The 23826-nt window shown below is 42.1% G+C and overlaps 1 protein-coding gene across 1 annotated transcript in view; it reads right to left on the reverse strand.

The window, feature by feature from the left end:
- Positions 1-2090: 2090 nt before the first annotated feature.
- Positions 2091-23826, reverse strand: part of LOC137361465 (guanine nucleotide exchange factor subunit RIC1-like) — a 64808-nt gene continuing 43072 nt past the window's right edge. The window contains exons 13-17 of the mRNA XM_068026325.1: positions 22894-23183; positions 15865-16053; positions 9058-9235; positions 8253-8441; positions 2091-4412 (exon numbers count right to left, since the gene is read on the reverse strand). Of these exons, the coding sequence (XP_067882426.1) occupies positions 4118-4412; positions 8253-8441; positions 9058-9235; positions 15865-16053; positions 22894-23183 (1141 nt within the window). The 3' untranslated portion in view covers positions 2091-4117. The remainder of the gene's footprint in view (positions 4413-8252; positions 8442-9057; positions 9236-15864; positions 16054-22893; positions 23184-23826) is intronic.

The following is a 23826-nucleotide window of genomic DNA, read 5'->3' on the forward strand; positions in this document are numbered from 1 at the left end:
TAGAATCTAGCCTCAGTTTAGCCCAGCCAATTCTAGGGCTCATGAACTAATCAATGCACACTGTTTAGTATCCATATTGCAACAGGCAGTCAGTCTTACTTGTACGGTACATGAATCCAGTCTCAACTCTTTTTCGCATTCCTCTAATCACTGGAATCACATTAAACAAAATAAAGTATTTAAAAAATCCTTTTAAAGGAGATATTACTCTTTTAAATAATTCTGTTTCTACCCATCATTACTCTACAGGTCCAACAGAAGCTTGTGTTCAATACAGTTACAATTAGTATACTAGTTACTGTTTAGGGCTAGGTTACTATTTGGTCCACATCAAAATTCAATTAATTCAGTTTAGCTATAAAAATAGACTACTTAATTTTGTTGTATAAAATAAGCAACATTTTGCATTTTTTGTTCAAATTGCAACTGTAACAAATATATGCTTTCTTAGACTTTTAATACTGCTTCAGGTACTTTTATTTTATCTGTATTAAGATGCAAGGAAACAGCTACGAAGGTGGTACCACTACATAAGATCATACACTGCAACACTCTGTTCAAACAGGTTACTGTCCAACAGCTCAGAGTAGGAAATTATCAGTGTGCGGTTTGTTCCCTTGAAAATAGATGCAATATCTTAAATCAAGCTTTAGTTATGACAGCTTTTATTAAAAGCTATTAAAAAGAATGTTGCTTACCGTTCACATATTTATTGTACACCTTGCCAGATCCAACTAGCAAGTATAAACACATGATTACATAGCTTTATTATATTTTACATAAAAATACTTTTTGCATCTAGAACAAAAGCTTGAGTTTTTTGGGAAAGCAATAAATAAAAGCATTTCTATACTCAAACCTGTTAAAATAGCCTTACTAATTATGCATATTTTCATAAAAAGGATCTTTGCCAGCCCCTCCCTCTACAAAGCAATGGTATTTATTTTACAATGTAAATCACACAAAGATCTTACAACAGGGTACCAAGTTCAGATTCAAACGGCATCACAGTTTCTAAATGTCTGATAACAACTGTAAGCTCGTGCAGCACACATGCATAAATAGTTGCGCTTAACACTGTACAATATACACAGCTTCTGCAAGAGCAGTTTGGTTAGTGATTTACATTAACTGAATCTGAAATGTACTTTTTCTCTTTTAGAAAAAGGTTTATACAAAATACTTGAGAACAAAAGATCAATTCTTAAAGCACCAACACAACAGGTTTCAAAATTAAGTTGAACACAGAGTCTCGTACACAAGTTGTACACATGTCTTATGCTACATAACCAGTGACCCGGTTTTTCTGAAGACTAGTGATTTGTCACAGTGAAATATCTGATGATTGAGGAACCAAGTTAATGAGCGATTGTGCCAAGTAGCATGATTGTAGAAATGCCCGCTACCAGCAGCCGACTGGCCACAGACCCAAGGAGGGTCATTTCAGGAAACTATTACCTATTGTACAATAGATTTTGTTTTGATTTGATTTTTTTCTTTGGCCAGATGGAGGTACTTGGAAATACAGCATGTTGAAGAGTCTCCAAACCACTGACAAATCAATATAGAGTTTCTGGTTGCCTAATATGGAGTGTACATTTTCACCACGTTGAGACACATCCCACTTATCCCCAAGTCCAGAGAACTTAGGAACAGCCAAAGTTTAGGGATCCTTAAATGAGCACAGGAGTACTGCTGGTCCAAACTGCCACAGCCTAAGCAAGGATTATTGATAAGTATCTTGCTGCTTTTCCAACCAGGATTATAAGACCATTGACTTTTCTGGAGTCAAGTGGGAAAAATGCCCAGCCCTCAATTCCATTGGTTAGCCAGGTCAGTCTTCAATAGTCCATCTGGAGTACTAGACCCATCTAGCTAAGGTATTGGATTATTGAGTCTGGCACAGAGGGCACACTTGGTTATTGTTGGAGAAATTTTCTTAGCTTTGCTAATTATTACTTACTTTGTAGAAGCAGAAAAGCAGGAGACAGCTTGTAGTTAATCTAACCACAACCAACGGTCATAAAATGTAGACAGAGCAGCTAACCCACAATCAGACGTTACGGCCAGATATGGTGTCTGAGTGGGCATTGAATTAAGGAACTAGCTTGTTATTGTTGAAACTGATGTTTCGCTGACCTCGGACCCTGCATGGTGCACCGTTACGTAGGCAGTCTTGTGGGTGCTTATCTAATTGTGAAACTGTTAGCTCTGCCTCTGTTATACTATATAAATCCATGGCGATCTGTAGCTCTTGGGAGTAGCACCTTTAGGTAAGGTGTGATCCCCCATGATATCATGCAATAAAGTGTTTGATTCTCAACATCCGAGTCCGGAGAATTTGTTCAACAATTGGGCACAATCTGGATTTTCTTCAACAGTTATGAACTACTATCACTAGGGATATCATCTTGTAATCATGTCAACCCTAAAGAGACTCTACTCATTTCTCTTCCACTCCCTTCCTCCCAATTCCAGGAGGATAATTAACTGGGCTACGGACTAGTGTAAGGTTGAACCCTTGCAAGAGGGATTGCAGTTACCAGGAGCTTCTCATCAATAGTATGATGAGCTCAACTCACCATAAAATCTGTGTGTATTGCACTCACCCTCCTGAATACAGTATGGAGGCAAACCATACACCACTGGTGGACTAGCAAGTTGGACACATGCAGTTTCAGAAAGCAACTTGCTTCTTTGCAACCCCATCATGGTAAGCACCAATCCCTGGATTACGAACACCTTGCATCCATGAAATGCCATCAAGGAGCTGCAGGCAACCCCCAATTAACAGCATGAGATCAGAACAGTGGAGATTGTCAACTTGAGTGGAGGGTGTAGAGTCACTAATAGCATGCACCTCAGCAGCTGGAGTCTATAGTAATGCATCCATTATAAAAGTGAAAATTAAATATCTTTTTTATATGGGGAATATCTAAAAATATCCCATCTCACTTTGACTTGTGCTATGGCAGAGCTCAGTGCCTACAGGAGAAACAGATACAAGTGCAATGGAAAATTAGCATTCATCTCACTTTCAAATATATTTATCATAATACTTAAAACTTTTTTTGCAGAAGTAAAAGCAACTTGTACTTAATTGAGTGTAACACTGTCCTTTTAAACTAAATTCTATGGTTTTCATGTGACTTTATTTATAACTGGTCTGTAATTTGCAAGTTTTCTGTGACAAATCATTAGTCTTAGTTATCCTTACAGCAACAAGATTATTTAAACAGAATGCCAGAGAAATGCAAAGGAGATTTTGTGGTAAATGTATTTTCTAGGATCACTGCAGTATTCTACACTGGCTCAGCCATGGGAAATTTCCAAGCCACAATCGACACAGAAAAATCATGCCAAATGAACTTGCAGTTATATTTAGACTCACAATTCACACTTGCTTAAAAATTAAGCTATTCAGATGTCAAAACATCACAGTGCTTTCAACTGCTAAGCCATTCAATCCCTCATGTTACCTGCAACTTGCCCTTTCTCCTAGGTCATGCGCAGTTTTGCACAGCATCGTTCCTTAATGCTCTCTGGACTGACAAAAAGTGTTGAGAATTTGGGACACTTACTTCTGCCCTGACAGCATCTTTGCAAGGCTCCCTCACTCATGCCAGAACTGAGGTATTATCCAAACACATCTAAAGTACAATGGAGCATCTCGCAAAGGTACTAGTGATAGGGTCAAGCACCTATGAATGCAGCAATAAAATATAACTGCTTTTAGAAGCTTTGTTATTTCCATGAAATCATCCTCAAAATCATTCATTTATTTTTCACAAAATCTTACAGCTTGTGCATTGCATTATGCCAGGGACCACAGGAGGATAAAACTGGTATTTAGATACAGTCGCAGGTTTGGAGATCTCTTATTAAACACATTAGCAAACATCAGCTGAAATTTCTTCAGTAATCAAAATAGCACTTTTATTTTGCTAATGTGAATCGTGAAGGCTGTGTTTTGTGTCAAACTGGTTTTGCTCGTTTCTGTACGCGAGACAATTCTCCTACAGTATGTAGTAAGACATGTGCACAACACTGACACAAGGCACCAGTGATTCATTTGTCATTTTAAAGTTTGGACTGCAGCTGTCTGAAGAACCACCATTCATGACAGAGAGCACTCGTAACTCCCTTCATCTACAAGTTGCTCCTCTTCCTCTTCTCCTTGGCCATCTTCTTCCTGCCTGCTGATACTCCCAGCACAATCGTTTTGGCTAATGTTAATGTGACTTGCAGTGTTTCTACTGTCCTCTGCCCAAGGACAGGGGGGCTCCGCTGCCTTTGATATGCTCAGACGGCTCAATGGCTGAAAAGCTTCAGGCTGAATCTGCTCCTCTGTGACCTCGTTCAATTTCTGCAGCTGGGGCTTTATGCGATTCAGAAAAGGCTTGTATCCAGGGCTGGCAGTATTAAATCAGCATGGGGGGGGGGGGGGGGGGGAAAGAAAGGAAAAGTTTACTGTGAGAAACAGTAGAATTCTGCTCTCAATGCAGTAACTTCTACCAGCCTATGGAATATTTATTCAGTTGTTCATTACACACATGTAAACAAATTAATAGAGATTTCCAGAGATTATGTTTCACACTGCTAGTAACCTTGAAGCTATTTAAAAAGCACCAATCTTCAAAAGCTTGGAAGCAAAGATATCAGGCTAGCATGTCATTTTATATATACATGAGATCACAAAATTAATAAATTACACTGAGGTCATCTGGAAGTTTAACCTCAAAATTTTACTGAGAACACCGACATATAAATCGTCAATGCTTAAACAAGGCTTACTTGACCCATTTCTCCATTAAGCAAATACACAATTCTCCTCCTTTATGCCCATTAAACCTGGCTTCCTTCCCATAGATGCTGCTGCTCACTGACCATGAAGCTTTCTTGTAAAATGGCTTGAGAATGACAACAGCAGCTGCATTCATTGGCAGTCCAGGATCAGCAACTAAGGGGCAAGTTTGTATGAATCAGCTTCTTCATCTCTTCAGACCAGGAGCAAAGAGCAGAGGGAAGTGAAGTGGAACTGGAATTGAGCATTCTGTATGGTAAACGAGCATACCCATCACTTAATCTACACTAGGTTGTGATCAAAGGATTTTAGAAGAAAAACTAAATTATCTATCAGATTTTCATTTAAAGGAGAAATCCAGTTTTGGGGGGAAAAATGAAACTTCCCTGATGACATACAGAGCTTAACAATACAGATCTGATAAGTTCTTCACTCAAATCTCAGTGGTGGCAATGGTGTAGTGCTAGAATTAACATTAATTCCTCGGGGGAAATCAGCCAGGGCCCCCAACTCCAAGCTGCTTTACAGCAGACTCTGATGAAAAATGTACAAGGGTGGACATCGGGTGAGGATAGAAGCAGGCTTTGAATGGGCATACGGTCATTGCTGTGGAATGGTGACTTAGATGAGGATAATAGATGACCATGAAATCACATCCCAGCAAGGAGTCAATGGGGCAGAAATTGTATCTTGTTGCATCAGTTTTACAGGCACAAATTTCATGGACCAACATTCTGCTCTCCAAGGACACCTGAAAAATGTCTGACATGAAATTAGGCTGGGCCATTTTTTTCAGGCATCCCTGGTTCCTATGTAATTCTGGTGAAACTGGGATGCGATGAGTCGGGCAGGAGCTGGACCTGCCCTGCTCAGGGTTCTTCAGTAGCTGCTGCTTAAGGTGGGACGGTAAAAATGATTGTTTTTTAAAAACCTTCCTATGGAGTTAGGACGGGCAGAACTCCTGACAAGTCGCTTCAGACAGTGATTGCCCATATACCACACCTGCTGCATTACTCCCCACACCTCTAGACACCTACCTGAAATGGCTGCTGGAGAGGCAAGTTGCCTAAAATTAGTTACTGCAAAAGGGCGAGCTGCATGTTGAGGCAGACAAGTTTGTTGACATGAATTAGATTGAGACCTAATTTCAGGCTGGCCTCCTGGTTTGGGCACACATTGCCTGGGCAATGCTAATATACTTGGCCTGTTATTTCTACTCCAACATCTTAGTGAGGAGTTTTTAAAAAATCCTCTTTTGTAGATGGCTTACTTACAGTAGTTCATTTTACTGCCAGCAATATGATTGTTTACTGAGAAAGGGATGAAAATAAATTTCCCTCTCTTTCTGGTGTCTCAGTATTACTGAACTCTCAACAGCTGCCTATCCGCGCACAGCAGTAAGACATCCTCATTGACTGCGTTCTTCTTGACTTAGGAACCTTGCTATCTTGACTTGTTTCTTCCTTGTTCTGAGTTTCCACTGTGGATCCCCAACACCCTGGATGAAGGAGCACCTGAAGCAGCTATCTTATAGGATATACTTCACTCTTGCCTCACCCTCCCTTCAAATAGTGAAGGGATTTACTTTCACCTTTAAAGACTGGAAGCGGAATGATGTGAGTTTGCACTCCGGCCCAAAGTCTCTTCCCTCAGAAAGCACAGATCATGAATTTGGAAAACAGTGGGGGCAAGCACTTCAGCTGCTGTTATTTACTCCTTGGTACGAGAAGGTTTGTGCTGAGACATTTGCAAGTTATGCCTTGAATAAATACCAGCTAACACAAATAGACTGGGCTCTAATGTGACAATGATTAATATCTAACATTGTAAAACTGTACTGACAGCAACATGATGCCACAAGTTATATTTAAATTATTCAAATTCAATAAATCACATGATACAGATACCAAAGGGGACTAAGTGGTTTCCCAAGAAAGCAAACCAGAAAGGAATTTACTAGATGGTTCAATGCCATGCAAGTTTATTTACAGGTAACTGACCAAGCTACAATATGTATCCTTTACATATCTCGGTCTTATTTTCTAATGTGGTGAGGAACATAGGTGCAACCAACCAATCAACGATAGGGACAATGAAGGACTGCCCATACGTAATCACTCAAGCCAATTGATGAGTGGCTCTCAAATGCTTTCAAACTGCCAGTCTGACCAATAAGAAAAAAACTTTCAGCATCTGAAGACTTCTATTTTTTTACTCCTGTCTTCATTTCTTTTTCTCCCTCATCCCTCACTTGTGCTTCTCTCTAGATTCCTTCCATAGTGTGTTTCTTTCTTGCTCTCTCCCTCACTTTTGTCTCGATTTTCCATCTTTGCTTCTTTATCACTTTTCTTACACTGTTTTTCCTCTTCAACAGTTTTCACTGTACTTCCTATAGCAAGCCAACTTGTTTGGTCAGGATTATTTCGAGCCATGATTATGTGATAGTGCAGAAAATGCTACTACAGCTCTTCAAAGGAATAAAGCATTTAGTATACTATGAGTTTGCCAGTGATTTTCAAGCTTTTCTGTACAAGGAATATCCTACACAAGCCCAAGCACCCTCTGCAAACAATGACTCACTTATTATTCTAACTTCCAAATGACCTTTAGTGGCTCAAAAACTGTATCATTGCAAAAAAAACTTAAAAAATTAAGAAAAAGCTACAGAAGCAATGAGTCAATAAGATACCAAAGAATTTGCGACACATTGTGTGCCGTTTGCTTGGTTCCAAACTGACAGAAATCTGAACGCCTTATAGATCCTATGACTGATGCTACCCATCCTGGGAGGTTTTCTGAACTACAGCAAGTGGAAATCTGCAGATAATTTTAAGATGTGGATTTTTGATAAAATTCCTGGCACAATTGAAGAAGTGGGCATTTTTCTGATATTCTCAATATAAAGCTCACTAAATCAGATGGAAGTAAATAGGCCCGTTATTTGTACAGTTATATTTCATGAATGCTGTTTTCGTTACTGATTTGGAGGACACAGCAGGTGATATATTTCGATTACTAAAGTACATGTTTTATAGAATCATACAGAATGATAAAGCACAGATGGCTTATGATTCGGCCTACTGTGCCTGTGCTTTGGCAGAGCTAGTCAATTAGTCTCACTCCCCTGTTCTTTCCCCATAGCTCTATAAACACTGCTCTTTGAAGTATTTATCCAATCCCCTTTTGGAAGTTATTACTGAACCTGCTTCCACCATCCTGTCAGGCAGTGCACCACAGATAACTCGCTGCACAAGAAGACTTCTCATGGAAAGTTTGGCCTATTTGGTTACTCTGGTTACTGCAGTTTACAGCTGTTCAATTCAAACATGTTGCATCTGACACAATCAAAAATTTAACTCTGGTAGAGGCAAAAACACCATTTGGAACAATTGCATCCTTTTATAAACCTTATGAACTGGCGGTGCTGTCTTCACAGTACCTCACTTACCAGTCTGATGAAGCCCATCCATCCACAACTAGCATCCCGTTTTTCATACCCTGCAGAATATCCATGGGAACCTCAGAGTGTTGGATTGAACTGATTATCTGACCTATCGCTGCAGAATCTCGGAGAATGAGTGCTGTAATTATACACCACTCCCAACAGCCAGCTTCCATAAAAATGTGCATCAGATACCTGAAAGGAATAGAAAAGGCTAGTCAGGTGACTGCAGAAAGTGAGCCTCCAAAACACCTAACCTTGGGATCTGTATCACTTTCAAGCAACCTTCAATTAAGCCCATTTTTCATTATTCCAAAATAAGTATTTAAAATTTTAGCTGAAAATGCAAGCTTTTCTTCAAAACAGAAATCTATAATTCAAGAATATTAAAATAGCAGTTATTCCCACGGTATCGAATGTAATTTTATTCTTCCCTTTAGGTCCTCCTCAATCTTTGTACTACTCACTGTCTGTCAGGCAGGCTGGGACCCACTCCGAAAACTCTACCAAGTCATTCTTTATTTAGGTGAGAAAACTGCCTGTGATGTCTGAACCCTTAATATTTTGTACACTGATAAATACTAGAGTCCTTATTGTCACGCTCTCCCTTACCCCCAAAGAAAGGAAAATCAGCATCCTGGCATGTGGGGAATTCAAAGGCTCAATTTCTTGACTCATTGAGATTGTTGGGTCTGACATAACAATTAGAGGCTTGCATCGAAGGTGCTTGTTTCCACATGGAATTGTAGAAATGCTCTTGCAATCAATGGATTTGGGCTTATATAGAAAATAAAATGAGCAAGTTACTTACCTTAACTGAACCTGTGACTTGCGAGGGCCTTTATTGGCCAGCTCCATCGATATATATTCTAGCTCAGACTGTGTAAGACTGAGTGTAGAAAAACTTTCATCTACCATCGTCCAGTCACCATCCACCATAGAACTGGTTTCTGTGAGATCAGTAGCTGACCCAATACTGCATTCATCACCTTAAAAAAAGGATATTAGCATTTAACTGAGCAGCAAGAAGGTTTGAAGACTTTCATGAAATTTTTAAGGTAAGTTCCTACACTTGCAGAATGCAATTAAAAAGCAAATAAAACTTGTGCATGGCAAAGAAACACTCAGCTCTCTTGCTCTCTTAACTGCATAGATATAGCACAATGTGAAGATCTATTCTCAACTAGACCACAGACGAGATCATGGGAAAGTTGACATGTGGAAGAGTATGAATAGGGAATACGTGTAAGAGGATTTTTTTTTGGTTGCATGATCACCACAGATAAGCCTCCCATTAAGTAGAACTATGAGGTTACCCCAAACAGCTAACGAAATTTAAATTTACCATAAGATTCTTTAAAATGAACAAGTTTCAGAAACTTAGCCCTCCCAAAAAATACAGGAGTAGTGGGTGCTATTCTTGGAGAATAAATGGACAGTTCTTAGCAGCTAGCAATAAAATACACCTCTTCAGCAGAAACCTGTACTTATACAGTGCCTTTAATGTCAGAAAATGTGACCAAGGTAATTCATAAGGATATAAGAAAAAACAGGTGCCAAAGCAAGAAAGGAGAGATGAGGAGGGCTGACGAAAAACTTGGTCAAAGAGGTGGAAGGGAAGGGATTTCGAGAGTGTGGCACCGAAGAGGCTAAAGCATGACCACTGGGAGATGGGGCAAAATGCAAGAGGCCAGTGTCAGAGGAACAGAGAGTTTAGCTGATGGGCGGGTGAAGAGAAAAAGTAGGTGTAGCGCCGGGGGTTAAAGAGATAGGAAGAGACCAGGCAATGGAGAATCTTAAACACAAAGATGACACTGTTAAGTATGACAGTGTTGGGGGTACCAGGAGTCAACATAGCTCAGTAAGGGCAAAGGTGATGGGTGAACAGGATGCAATGTGGCTTAAGATGAAGGTAGCAGATTTTTCAATGAACAGAAACATAAGGAACAGAGGATGAATTGTCAGCCAAAAGAGCACTGCAATAACCAAGTCTGGAGGTTCAATCATGTTTAATCACAACAACGGCATGCATGAAGGTTTCAGTGGCAGATAGACTGAGTTAGAGGTAGAGGCGGGTGACGTTGCAGAGCTGCAAGTCAGCAGTCTTTGTGATGAGGATTATTAGCCTGGAAGCTCAGCTTAGGGATGAATAGAATGCGGAGGTTGCCAAGGGTCGAAGGCAATGACCCCTTTCTACCTAATGTTAGCTGGAGCAAATTATGGCTCAAATGTTAGATCAGCGAGGCAAAGCAGGAGTCGAGATGGCAGACAGGTAGAGCCAGATATCAGAACATGTTGAAACTGACACAATGGCAGCTGATCGTGATGCCAAGGCGAGGATGTAGATGTGTTGAGGGGGGATGGGGGCCTGGGGTTAAGCCAGTGATGGCCCCTTGGGTGCCTCGAGCTGACATGGGGATGGGAAGAGAAGCCATTGCTAGAGATTCTCTAGCTATGTTTAGGGTTGCCAACTCTGGTTTGATATATTCATGGAAATTTGATCAGGTGACATTTGACCTCATCGCATTTAATCACATGACACTGTTCAGGTGATGCTCAAGTACAATATTTGGTCATGTGACATTTTGCCTATTGATTGCAAACATTATTGCATTTACCTCAGTCAAGTGCCTTAATATCACCAAACTTCGAGTAAAGTATTTGGTCTTTCGTTTTAAAGTGAGATGAACATAAGTTATAGATCGAAGAACACAAAAGAACAGATTTAAGGATAAGTAATGTTTAAATTAAAACTACTTCTATGATGTTTCTACAGTGTCGACTGCTATGAGAAACACCAAGTATATACCACAAAATCATCAATATAAGCAACTTCGAACTAAAGTTTTCATACAATTTCATGACATTTTCTAATACACAGCAAATTGTAAAACTAATAAAACCAAAAGCAAGCCTAATTTAATTTACTGACTCCCACACCATATGTAGAAATCCAGCCTCAGGAAGAGGAGGCTCAGTATTCAAGCAGCAGCAAAGCTGCCTGACTCCTGGAGCAAAACACATTATACAGCAGTACACAGCACAGGACAAAACAAATCTCCAACCCTTATTTGTGTGCTGCTCTCTCTGCTCCCTTCACTCCTCGTGCACCCCTTTTGTCCTGCTCTCACCCACTTCGCCCCTTGCTCGTCACTCTTCTCCTTCCCCAGTTGCTCTCTCAGGATAGAGTTTCCAGGCAATTTTAGTTGGTCCCGCTGCAGTTATACTCAACTGGCACTGAAGCAGTGCGTTTCTGAATAGCGGGGAGACCAGCAGGGACCAGACAACATAAGACAGATAAGATAAAGGAGAATACTAAAAGATTCTATAAGTATATTAAGAGTAAAAGGGTAGCGAGGGAGAGAGTAGGTCCCCTTAAGAATCAGTGTGGTAATCTGTGTGTGGAGCCATGGGAAATGGGCGAGGTCTTAAATTAATACTTCTCGTCTGTATTTACTGTGGAGAAGGTCATGGAAGCTAGTGAGTTCAAGGGAGGGAACAGCGATATCCTGGAGCATATCAACATTACAAAGGAGGAGGTGTTGGAGGTTTTGGAGCGCATTAAGGTGGATAAATCCCCAGGGCCTGACCAGGTGTATCCTAGGATGCTATGGGAAGCTAGGGAGGAGATTGCTGGGGCCCTGGCAGAGATTTTTGTATCATTGTTAGCCATGGGTCAGGTACCAGAAGACTGGAGGATAGCAAATGTTGTGCCTTTATTTAAGAAGGGCAGCAGGGATAAGCCAGGGAACTACAAGCCGGTGAGCCTTACATCAGTGGTGGGAAAGTTATTGGAAGGGATTCTGAGAGACAGGATTTATATGCATTTGGAAAGGCAAGGTCTGATTAGGGAAAGTCAGCATGGCTTTGTGCGTGGGAAATCATGTCTCACGAATTTGATTTGAGTTTCTTGAGGAGGTGTCCAAGAGGATCGACGAGGACAGGGCGATGGACATTGTCTACATGGACTTTCGCAAGGCCTTTGACGAGGTCCCGCATGGTAGGCTGGTCCAGAAGGTTCGAACACATGGGATCCAGGGTGAGCTAGCCAATTGGATACAAAATTGGCTTGGTGATAGGAAGCAGAGGGTGGTAGTGGAGGGTTGTTTTTCAGATTGGAGGCCGGTGACCAGTGGTGTGCCGCAGGGATCGGTGCTGGGCCCTCTGTTGTTTGTCATATATATTAATGACTGGGATGTGAATGTAGGGGCATGATTAGTAAGTTTGCAGATGACACCAAAATTGGTGGTATAGTGGACAGTGAAGAATGTTGTCTAAAGTTACAACAGGATATAGATCAACTGGAAAAGTGGGAAAAGGATTGGCGAATGGAATTTAACGCAGACAAGTGCAAAGTGATGCATTTTGGGAAGTTAAACCAGGGCAGGACATATACAGTGAATGGCAGGGCCCTGGGGAGTGCGGTTGAGCAAAGAGATCTTGGGGTGCAAGTACATAGTTCCCTGAAAGTGGCAACACAGGTCGACAGGGTGGTGAAGAAGGCGTATGGCATGCTTGCCTTCATCAGCCGAGGCATTGAGTACAAGAGTTGGGATGTCATGTTACAGTTGTACATAATGTTGGTTAGGCCACATTTGGAGTACTGTGTGCAGTTCTGGTCGCCGCACTACAGGAAAGATGTGATTAAGCTAGAGAGGGTACAGAAAAGATTCACAAGGATGTTGCCTGGTTTGGAGGGCTTGAGTTATAAAGGAGATATTGGATAGGCTGGGTCTGTTTTCCCTGGAGCGAAGGAGGCTGAGAGGGGACATGATAGAGGTATATAAAATTATGAGGGGCACAGATAGGGTAGATAGCCAGAGTCTGTTTCCCATGGTAGGGGTGATTAAAACTAGAGGGCATAGATTTAAGGTGAGAGGGAGGAGGTTTAAAAGGGATCAAAGGGGTAAATTTTTCACACAAAGAATAGTGGGTATCTGGAATGAGCTGCCAGAGGAGGTGGTGGAGGCAGAACAGCAGCAACACTTAAGAGGCAACTGGACAGGTACTTGAATGAGCAAGACATAGAGGGATATGGAATTAATGCAGGCAGGTGGAATTAGTATAGATAGGCATTATGGTCGGTGGGCTGAAGGGCCTGTTTCTATGCTGTATGACTCTAACATTGCAACCATGACAGCCTGGGCAATGCACACATGTAAGCCTCGCATGTGAAAGGGCAGTTCTCCCAAGTTGCCAGCAACAGTGCCTGGGAGACCAACCGCTCATTTCAGCAGACACCTGTCCAAAGTGGCTGCGATGGGAACTCTAGCTAGAATTCGAAGAGAATGGAACCAAGTGGCGGCAGCTCCACTGAGCTAGACAACAGAAGAAAGAATTTCCAGAATTACTAATCTCGGTTAGCTTTTCTCATAGATTTTGCTTGGGCATTACGGGACAGCATTTCAATTATGGAGAAGAATTGTCATCACTGCCTTTCAAGGGTGGCTCCTATATCATGCCGAGGAGCTTGAAGCCATTAAAAAGGTATTGCCAATTTGGCCTGTATATCTTTTGGTTCCCCCGGACATTTTGAAAGACTCTCACTAACAGAACTGCATTTAAAGAGAAAGAAGCTACAAATAATTCTAATTATCTGTATCTTTTGTTTTGAGTATTAATTAAAATAGTGGGCACTGAATGAGAATCACCCTGCTCAGCACAAAGTACAATGGGACTGAGCTGAGTTGTAGGTGAAACATGGCATGCAAGAAAACTCAGTTCACTGAGGTCTATATAAACTGAAGCTGAAGGGTTGAGGTGGGAAGGCTGGTGAGGACAGCATCCGGATAATTGATGTTCGAGGTGAAAAATTTCTGAGTTGCAAGCAAAAATCAGATGCAAAAAATATTTTCTCAAACTAGTGACTGGTGCACCAAGAATGTAACGAGTGACATCTACCCATAAAAGGTACTATGACTGAGTGGAACAAAGGGGATGTTAATCTTTTATCTTAAAATCTGTGTGGTTCCTTGACCTAGATGTGCTGTGCAATAGATAACCAATGGAAGCACATAATAGTTCTAAACAAAAGTGTGTCTGATAATATTTTGAAACAGTATGTTTACAATAGTAGGGATCCATGCACTCTCAGCCAGTTCAATGCTGTATATCATGAAAGAAAATATACATCAGTTTCAGGTTATATCAGATTAAGTCATGTTGTAGGGGGTGCGGGGAGGGAAAGAGAAAGGAAAGTGTACCAATACTTGGTGCCACAGGTTCAGATACCACTCCACCCAGTTCCGAATTTGTGCCACATTAGATGGTCTAGTGAAATTTAGATTTTTTAGATTTAGAGATACAGCACTGAAACAGGCCCTTCGGCCCACCGGGTCTGTGCCGACCATTAACCACCCATTAATGCTAATCCTACACAAATCCCATATTCCTACAACATCCTCACCTGTCCCTATATTCCCCTACCACCTACCTATACTAGGGGCAATTTATAATGGCCAATTTACCTATCAACCTGCAAGTCTTTTGGCTGTGGGAGGAAACCCACGCAGACACAGGAAGAACTTGCAAACTCCACACAGGCAGTACGCAGAATTGAACCCGGGTCGCTGGAGCTGTGAGGCTGCGGTGCTAACCACTGCGCCGCCCAATGGTGTGATTCAGTAGGTCTGGGGTGCGTCCTTAAGGAGAGAAGGAAAAGGATTGGGGTGGGGGTGGTGGTGCAAACATAAAAAAAAACAGAGGGGGCTTTACTATCAGCAGCCTGGAAGTAGACTGCAGCCGGCTGTCAGTTGGAAGTAAGTCAGGCCTGCAAATGAGGAAGAGATGAAGATACAGTGGAAACAGAGGACTTTACACCTCAAAAACACCCCCTCTGAAACCTGAAACCACTGTGTGCAGTACATATTAGTTAAATGCCAATAATTCACTGAGGCGCAGCATTTGGCAGAAGCACTGTAAATGCAATAAAGCTACATTCACTTTGCTATTATTTCATCGGAGGACAGAAAAAGAACAAACTTGCATTTATGTCACATCTGAGTCCTCAGTGTTTTTGTAAGTTGCAATGTGCACACTTCCCAACAGGTGATGCAGGTCTCCTATACAGTGTACAGGTTACAGATAAAAGTACAATAGACTTATGTATAATGTAAAATAAAAACAGAAAATGATGGAAATGCTCAGCAGGTCTGGCAGCATCTGTGGAGAGAGATGCATGGTTAACATTTCAGATTCTGATGAAAGGTCATCAACCTGAAATGTTAACTCTGTTTCTCTCTCCAGTGATGCTGCTAAAACTGTTGAGCATTTCTAGCATTTTCTGTTTTTATTCCAGATTTCCACCATTCATATAGTTACCTTTGCCACATTTCCAGCTCTGGAGAGCAAAGTAACTTTAGTTCCATTGGTCCTAACTAGACTCCAATGTTATTACAAGTCCTCTATGCTGATTTTATTTTTTCCAATGATTCAAGTCTACTATGATTAGCTGTAGATTATTTATGTTCTGCTTTTAATAACTGACTTGGCAAATTGTAAGTAGGACAATATTAAGTATGGACATCAGGCTTAACTCAAACATTATGAGGGCTGTGTTTGTGTACTTTTATAAATACTTAGCTAACATTTTTTTTTACAATAGTAACAAAACAACTACCTTTAGAAAGTAAAGGTGACAGAATTGCATCTTGTGTTTGAGGTCCTTGCAATGAGCCAGAATCCATTTGTGTATGTGCAGTAGTTAGGCTAAGGCAGATGTGGCTACCACGTGCAGTTATGACTCCACTCTCCAAATCACTGTTTGCAAAAGTCTCAGTTGACTGCGATTTAAGAAACTGGTCTCCAACTGCAGAAAAACAAAACAAAAATGTTATTAACAATCAAAATTTTTTAAAAATAGGTCCATCACGACATCATCTTTGATACTAATTAAGGACTGCCAACTTCAATGCAATTCACAATTGCTCATTACTCAGTGGCATCCACACTGTGGCATTTCACATTTTCCCCAAGGAATGCTATAGCTGTTTTATATGGCTATTATATTTGGCCTCTTTTCAGAGAATACAGAATATTGGGGAAAAATGAAGTGTTCCTTGTGCCTTTATGCAACTTGTTCACAGGGGTACTCATCATAGGAATAGATCTTGAAAGCATAGATTTGTATTTCCCAGTCATGTAACCTCTACCACTTGGAAGGTAAAACAGCATCAATGTTATGGAAACACCAAACAGCACACCACCCTGCTTTGACATACAGCACCATTCCCTTATCACTGGGTCAATATTCTGGAATTTCCTATCCAATACCATTGTGGCAGCAATATTAACACAAAGTGCAGTGGTTCACGAACACTGGCCATTACCAAATTCACAGGGAAAGCAAGAATGGGCGACAAATGTGGCCTTGCCAACATCACCTAAATCCAGTGAACAAAAAAAAACCTAAAAGCAAACTTGCAGTACTTACTTCTAACATTCCAAGACATCAAACAAAGAATCAGGCCACAATGATGGTTTGCTGTCTCAGGGTGTGGGCGACACTGACAATTATTCAGACAACCAGGGATGAGCAATAACGAAGTGACTTAGAATCAGAATCATGCGCCCGTGCCAGCTCTTTGAAAGAGTTATCCAAAATAGTCCTAGAGCTCTGCTCTTTCCCCAATGTTTGCTCGGACAATAGAACAAACAAGAACAAAGAACAGTACAGCACAGGAACAGGCCAGTCGGCCCTCCAAGTCTGCACCGATCTTGATGCCTGCCTAAACTAAAACCTTCTGCACTTCCGGGGACCGTATCCCTCTATTCTCATCCTATTCATGTATTTGTCAAGATGCCTCTTAAACATCGCTATCGTACCTGCCTCCACCACCTCCCCCGGCAGCAAGTTCCAGGCACTCACCACCCTCTGTGGAAAAAACTTGCCTCGCACATTCCCTCTAAACTTTGCCCCTCCTCTCACCTTAAACCTACGTCCCCTAGTAACTGACTCTTCCATCCCAGGAAAAAGCTTCTGACTATCCACTCTGTCCACGCCACTCATAACTTTGTAAACCTCTATAATGTCACCCCTCCACCTCCGTCGTTCCAGTGAAAACAATCCGAGTTTACCCAACCTCTCTTCATAGCTAATGCCCGCTAGACCAGGCAACATCCTGGTAAACCTCTTCTGTACCCTCTCGAAAGCCACCACGTCCTTCTGGTAGTGTGGTGACCAGAATTGCACACAATATTCCAAGTGTGGCCTAACTAAGGTTCTGTACAGCTGCAGCAAGACTTGCCAATTTTTATACACTATGCCCCGACCAATGAAGGCAAGCATGCCGTATGCCTTCTTGACTACCTTATCCACCTGCATTGCCATTTTGTGACCTGTGGACCTGTACACCCAGATCTCTCTGCCTGTCAATACTCCTAAGGGTTCTGCCATTTACTGTATAGTTCCCACCTGTACTAGATCTTCCAAAATGCATTACCTCACATTTGTCCAGATTAAACTCCATCTGCCATTTCTCCGCCCAAGTCTCCAACCATTCTATATCCTGCTGTATCCTCTGACAATCCTCATCACTCTCCACAACTCCACCAACCTTTGTGTAGTCCGCAAACTTCCTAATCAGACCAGATACATTTTCCTCCAAATCATTTATATATACTACAAACAGCAAAGGTCCCAGCACTGATCCCTGCGGAACACCACTAGTCACAGCCCTCCATTCAGAAAAGCACCCTTCCACTGCTACCCTCTGTCTTCGATGACTGAGTTCTGTATCCATCTTGTCAGCTCACCTCTGATCCCGTGTCACTTCACCTTTTGTATCAGTCCGCCATGAGGTACCTTGTCAAAGGCTTTACTGAAGTCCATGTAGACAACATCCACTGCCCTTCCTTCATCAATCATCTTTGTCACTTCCTCAAAAACTCGAGCAAGTTAGTGAGACACGACCTCCCCTTCACAAAACCATGCTGCCTCTCGCTATTAAGTTCATTTGTTTCCAAATGGGAGTAAATCCTGTCCCAAAGGATCCTCTCCAATAATTTCCCTACCACTGACGTAAGGCTCACTGGCCTATAATTTCCTGGATTACCCTTGCTACCCTTCTTAAACAAAGGAACAACATTGGCTATTCTCCAGTCCTCTGGGACCTCACCTGTAACCAATGAGGATACAAAGATTTCTGTCAAGGCCCCAGAAATTTCCTCCATTGCCTCCCTCAGTATTCTGGGGTAGATCCCATCAGGCCCTGGGGACTTATCCACCTTAATGTTTCTCAAGACGCTCAACACCTCCTCCTTTTTGATATCGACATGACCCAGACTATCTACCCTCCCTTCCCTAGACTCATCGTCCACCAAGTCCTTCTCTTTCATGAACACTGATGCAAAGTACTCATTTAGTACCTCGCCCATTTCCTCTGGCTCCACGCATAGATTCCCTCCTCTGTCCTTGAGTGGGCCAACCTTTTCCCTGGCTACCCTCTTGCTCTTTATATACGTATAAAAAGACTTGGGATTCTCCTTAATCCTGTTGGCCAATGACTTTTCATGACCCCTTTTAGCCCTTCTGACTCCTTGCTTAAGTTCCTTCCTACTTTCTTTATATTCCTCAAGGACTTCAACCATGAAGAAGATCAACCATGTATTGAGACTAAAATAGTGTGAAGGTCAGACTGGATAGGGCATCAGTGAAACAGTTGGGTTTTAAATGCAAATTTGGCAGTATTCATGGTCATTTTTCCTAGTACTAGTCAACAAATTACCAGGTGGGATTTGAACGCTAGGTCGGTAGTCCAGTAGAATAAACACTGCACTACTAAACCCTTATATATTATACTGCCAACTTCCTGCTTGCCCTAACCCTGGCTAAGCTCCAGAATTCCCTCCCTAAACCTCTTCACCTCTATGGTAGCACAATGGTAATGTTACCAGACTAGTAATGCAGAGGCCTGGACTAATGCTCCAGCAACATGAGTTCAAATTCCATCACGACAGCTGGGCAAATTTAAATACAATGAATTAATAAATCTGGAAGAAAATGCTAGTCCCATTAATAACGGTCAGGAAATTACTGGTTCACTAATGCCCTTCAAGGAAGAAAAACTTCTGTCCTTACCCAGTCTGACCTACATGTGATCCAGACCCACAGCAGTGTGACTGTCTCTTAACTGTTCTCTGAAATGGCCTAGCAAGCCACTTAGTTCTATTAAACTGCTGCAGAAAAGTTGAATAAAACTGGATGGACCACCTGGCATCGACCTCGGCACTGGAAACTATAAAGGCACACCTTGCTCAGTCAGCCCTGCAAAGGCCTTCTCACGAACATCTGCAGACTTGTGCCAAAATTGGGAGAGTTGTCCCTACAGCATAGTCAAGCAACAGTCTAACAGTCATATTCTCAGAACCATACCTTACCACCAATGCCCCAAACTCATTTATCACCTTCCCTAACGGCAGGAGAGACCAGGTGGTGGCACAGCGATACAGAGTCAGGAAGGAATGGCCCTGGGAATCTTCAACATTGACTCTGGACCCCATGAAGTTTCAATGTATCAGGTCAAACATGTGCAAGGAAACCTCCTGCTGGTTACCACCCACTGCCCTTCTTCAGCATCAGAATCAGTGCACCTCCATGTTGAACACAGCTTGGAAGAAGCACTGAAGGTAGGAAGTGCACAAAATGTACTCTGGGTGGGGGACCTCATTGTCCATCATGCAGAGTGGCTTGGTAGCACCTCTATTGACTGAGTCCTTAAGGACATATCTGCCAGACCGAGCCTGCAACAGGTGGGCAAGAACCAAAATGAGGGAAAAATGTACTTGACCTTGTCCACACCAATCTCTATGTTGCAGATGTATTTGTTCATGACCTTATTGGAGTGACCACTACACGGTTCTTGTGGAGATGAAGTCCTGTCTTCACACTTAGGATAGCCTTCATCATGCTGTGCGGCACTACCACCACGCTAATGGGATAGACTCAGAATAGATCCAGCACCTCAAAACTGAGCATCCATGAAGCGCTGCAGGCCATCAGCAACAGCAGAATTGTATTAGATTAGATTAGAGATACAGCACTGAAACAGGCCCTTCGACCCACCGAGTCTGTGCCGAACATCAACCACCCATTTATACTAATCCTACACTAATCCCATATTCCTACCAAACATCCCCACCTGTCCCTATATTTCCCTACCACCTACCTATACTAGTGACAATTTATAATGGCCAATTTACCTATCAACCTGCAAGTCTTTTGGCTTGTGGGAGGAAACCGGAGCACCCGGAGGAAACCCACGCAGACACAGGGAGAACTTGCAAACTCCACACAGGCAGTACCGGAATCGAACCCGGGTCCCTGGAGCTGTGAGGCTGCGGTGCTAACCACTGCGCCACTGTGTATTCAGTCTCAATCAGCAACCTCATGGCCTGGCATACCTTTCACTCTATTACCATTAAGCCAGGGGACCAATCTTGGTTCAATGAGGAGTGTAGGAGAGCATACCAGGAACATCAACAGACATACATAAAAGTGAGGTGGTAATCTGGTGAAGCTACAACACAGGACTACATGCATGCTACAGACAGAGTTAAGCGATCCCACAACCTACTGATCAAACCAAACATAGACAAAAGAGCTGAATTCCAGAAGTGAGACGAGAGTGACTTCCCTTGACTTCAAGGCAGCATTTGACTGGGTGCGGCATCAAGAAACCCTAGAAAAATTGAAGTCAATGGGAATTAGGGAAAACTCTCCATGAACTGCACTCATACCTGGCACAAAGGAAGATGGTCGTGGTTGTTGGGGGTCAATCATCTCAGCCACAGGACATCACTGCAGGAGTTCCTCAGGGTCGTGTCCTCAGCCCAGCCATCTTCCCTGCTTCATCAACGATCTCCCTCCATCATAAGGTCAGAAGTGGAGATGTTCACTGGTGATTATGCAATGTTCAGCACCGTTTGCCACTCCTCAGATACTGTAGCAGTCTGTGCCGCATGCAGCAAAACCTGGATAATAGTTATGCTCGGGCTAAGTGGCAAGTAAGACTCGTGCCACACAAGTGCCAGACAATGACCATCTCCAAGAGAGAATCTAACCATCTTCCCATGACAATAAACAGCATTACTATGGCTGAATCCCCCGCCCTGGGATTCACCATTGACCAGAAGCTTAACTTGATGAGAAATATAAACATTGTGGCTACAAGAGGAGGCCAGAGGCTGGGAATTCCGTAGCAAGTAACTCCCCTCCTGACTCCCCAAAGCATGTCCACCATCTACACGACACAAGTCAGAAATGTGATGGAATGCTCTCCACTTGCCTTGATGAGTGCAGCTCCAACAACACTCAGGAAACTCAACACCATCCAAGGTAAAGCAGTTTATTTGATTGGCACCCCATCTATCACCTGAAACAGTCATTCCCACCACCACCGGCACACAGTGCAATCTACATACAAGGTACACCACAGAAACTCAGTAATGCTCCTTCGACAGCACCTTCCAAACCTGCAACTTTTAACTTCTAGAACAACAAGGGCCGCAGATGCGTGGGAACACCAATACCTGCAAGTTCTCCTCCAAGTCTCACACTATCCTGACTTGGAACTATATCACTGTTCCCTCACTGTCGCTGGGTCAAAATCCTGGACCCTTCCTAACAGCACAGTGGGTGTATCTACATCACATGGACTGCAGCAGCTCAAGGTGGCTCACCAACACCTGCTCACAGGCAATTAGGGATTGGCAATAAATGCTGGCCTTGCCAGCAACGCTTGCATCCCAAGAACAAAATAAAAATCTTTCCCCCTTAGGACGCTCCTTAAAACCTACCTCTTTGACCAAGCTTTTGGCCATCAGCCCCAAATGGTCATATGCGGTTTGGTGTCAATTTTGCCTGTGAAGCCCCTTGGGACTTTTTAAATCACATTAAAGGCGCATTAAATACAAGTTATTGTACATTATCAGTCCACAAACTCAAAGCCATTGTTACATTTTCTAGGACTGCAACAGCATTTGAGATATTAGTAAAAAGCCAATTTACATTTTAATTTAGAGCATTAATTTTCCATTTACTCTTCAATTCTACTTTTAGAATATTCCACTTGAAAATAAACAAAATCATTTCCTTATGGCTCAGTGCACCAGCAACCTATTGTAGAATCAGCAATACAGACCAAGGAGATCCCAAGTTTGATCCCTGGTTCTCAACTCTAATCACTTCTGTTGAAAAGTGTGATCGTGGGGGCAGAGTATGGAGGGGATTAAAAACTGATCCTCCCACATAGCATACGCAGGCTCACTGGCTAGGTGCATAGGTGGGAAATGGCCAGTTGGTCGAGGTGCTGGAGGGTTGTAAGTGATCACAGTACTTCATTCCAGCAAGAGTCATCACCTTCAAATGTGGAGGGCACAAGCACAGGAAAATAAAAGGGTTTTCTAAAAGTTACGATAAGCTCAGGGTTATAAGAAATCACGAAGAAAAATAAGTGCCATGGCTAACAATTCTGTAGAAAATTTCCATTGGGTGGGTGTGAATGTTTTTCTCTTAACACTTTAAAAGTAGTTACTAGTACTCCAGTGCTTGAATAAAACACAATCTTGAAATGCTGTTTGAAGTTGATAAAATATGAAACGCTAAATATTTTTTAAATGCAAAAATGCATATTAGTAATATTTATATTACCTGTTTTGTATTTGCCATTTTTGAATGGCGAATTTACTATACAGCTGGAAGGAATAACAGGAAATGGCCAAAGGAAGTCCTTATGGAGTCTTTTTAAAGCCTTAACAAAGTCCTCGACTCGTGCCACCCGAGTCCTTTCTTTGCAGAGCCAGCCTATGAGCTCAAAACCCAGCTGTGCAGCAAAGCTGCTGAGATCTTTTAGCCTCATCTCCTCCAGGAGTCTTCGCGCATGACGCCAAAGCATCTCATCTATGTACATATTTTCAGTACCGTCAACGTCTTTACTCCACCTAAAGACAAAAGACACAAAGTAATACTTCATTCAAAAACTTTGTTCTTTAGAATTTTTTTTAAAATTAAGTGCTTGGCACCCTTTAAAAGCCTCCATTACTGAATAGCTAGTGGTACACTGGGTTTATTAACGTGTTCTGACATGAAGTAGGTGGAAGAGTGTTTACATTTACAATTCTCCACAATAAGTTCTCGATCGCTGGTGGGTTGCAAGGGTAATGTCATCCAGGTGTTTCACCATTGGGGAGGGAGAAAGTGAAGGAGGAAAAGATTGGAGAAGAAATGAGTCAACCTGCATTGTTCTTGTGCACCTACAGAACAGCATAAGTGGAGACCTAGGAGCAGGGAATAAATAGCACATGGTGGGCAGGAAGAGTAAACAGCATGGTTCAGAATGATTTCCATTAAAATTTGTAGTAAAAGCACTTCCTAGAATTGATTAATCTTCTGACATGCAGTGTTGTGTACGTCAACAGCAACATTTAAAACAAAAAATCTACTGGGTAGGTAAACACAAATTTCTGCATGGCCAGAATAGGTTTGAACAGGGAATTCACATACTGAAACACTAAGAACTTTGAAAAGTTTTTTGACTTTAGTATTTTTGCTGCAAATATTTGGTAACTTTACTCTTCACTCCAT

This window comes from Heterodontus francisci, unplaced genomic scaffold (assembly GCF_036365525.1).
Source record: "Heterodontus francisci isolate sHetFra1 unplaced genomic scaffold, sHetFra1.hap1 HAP1_SCAFFOLD_1318, whole genome shotgun sequence".
NCBI classification, from domain to species: domain Eukaryota; kingdom Metazoa; phylum Chordata; class Chondrichthyes; order Heterodontiformes; family Heterodontidae; genus Heterodontus; species Heterodontus francisci.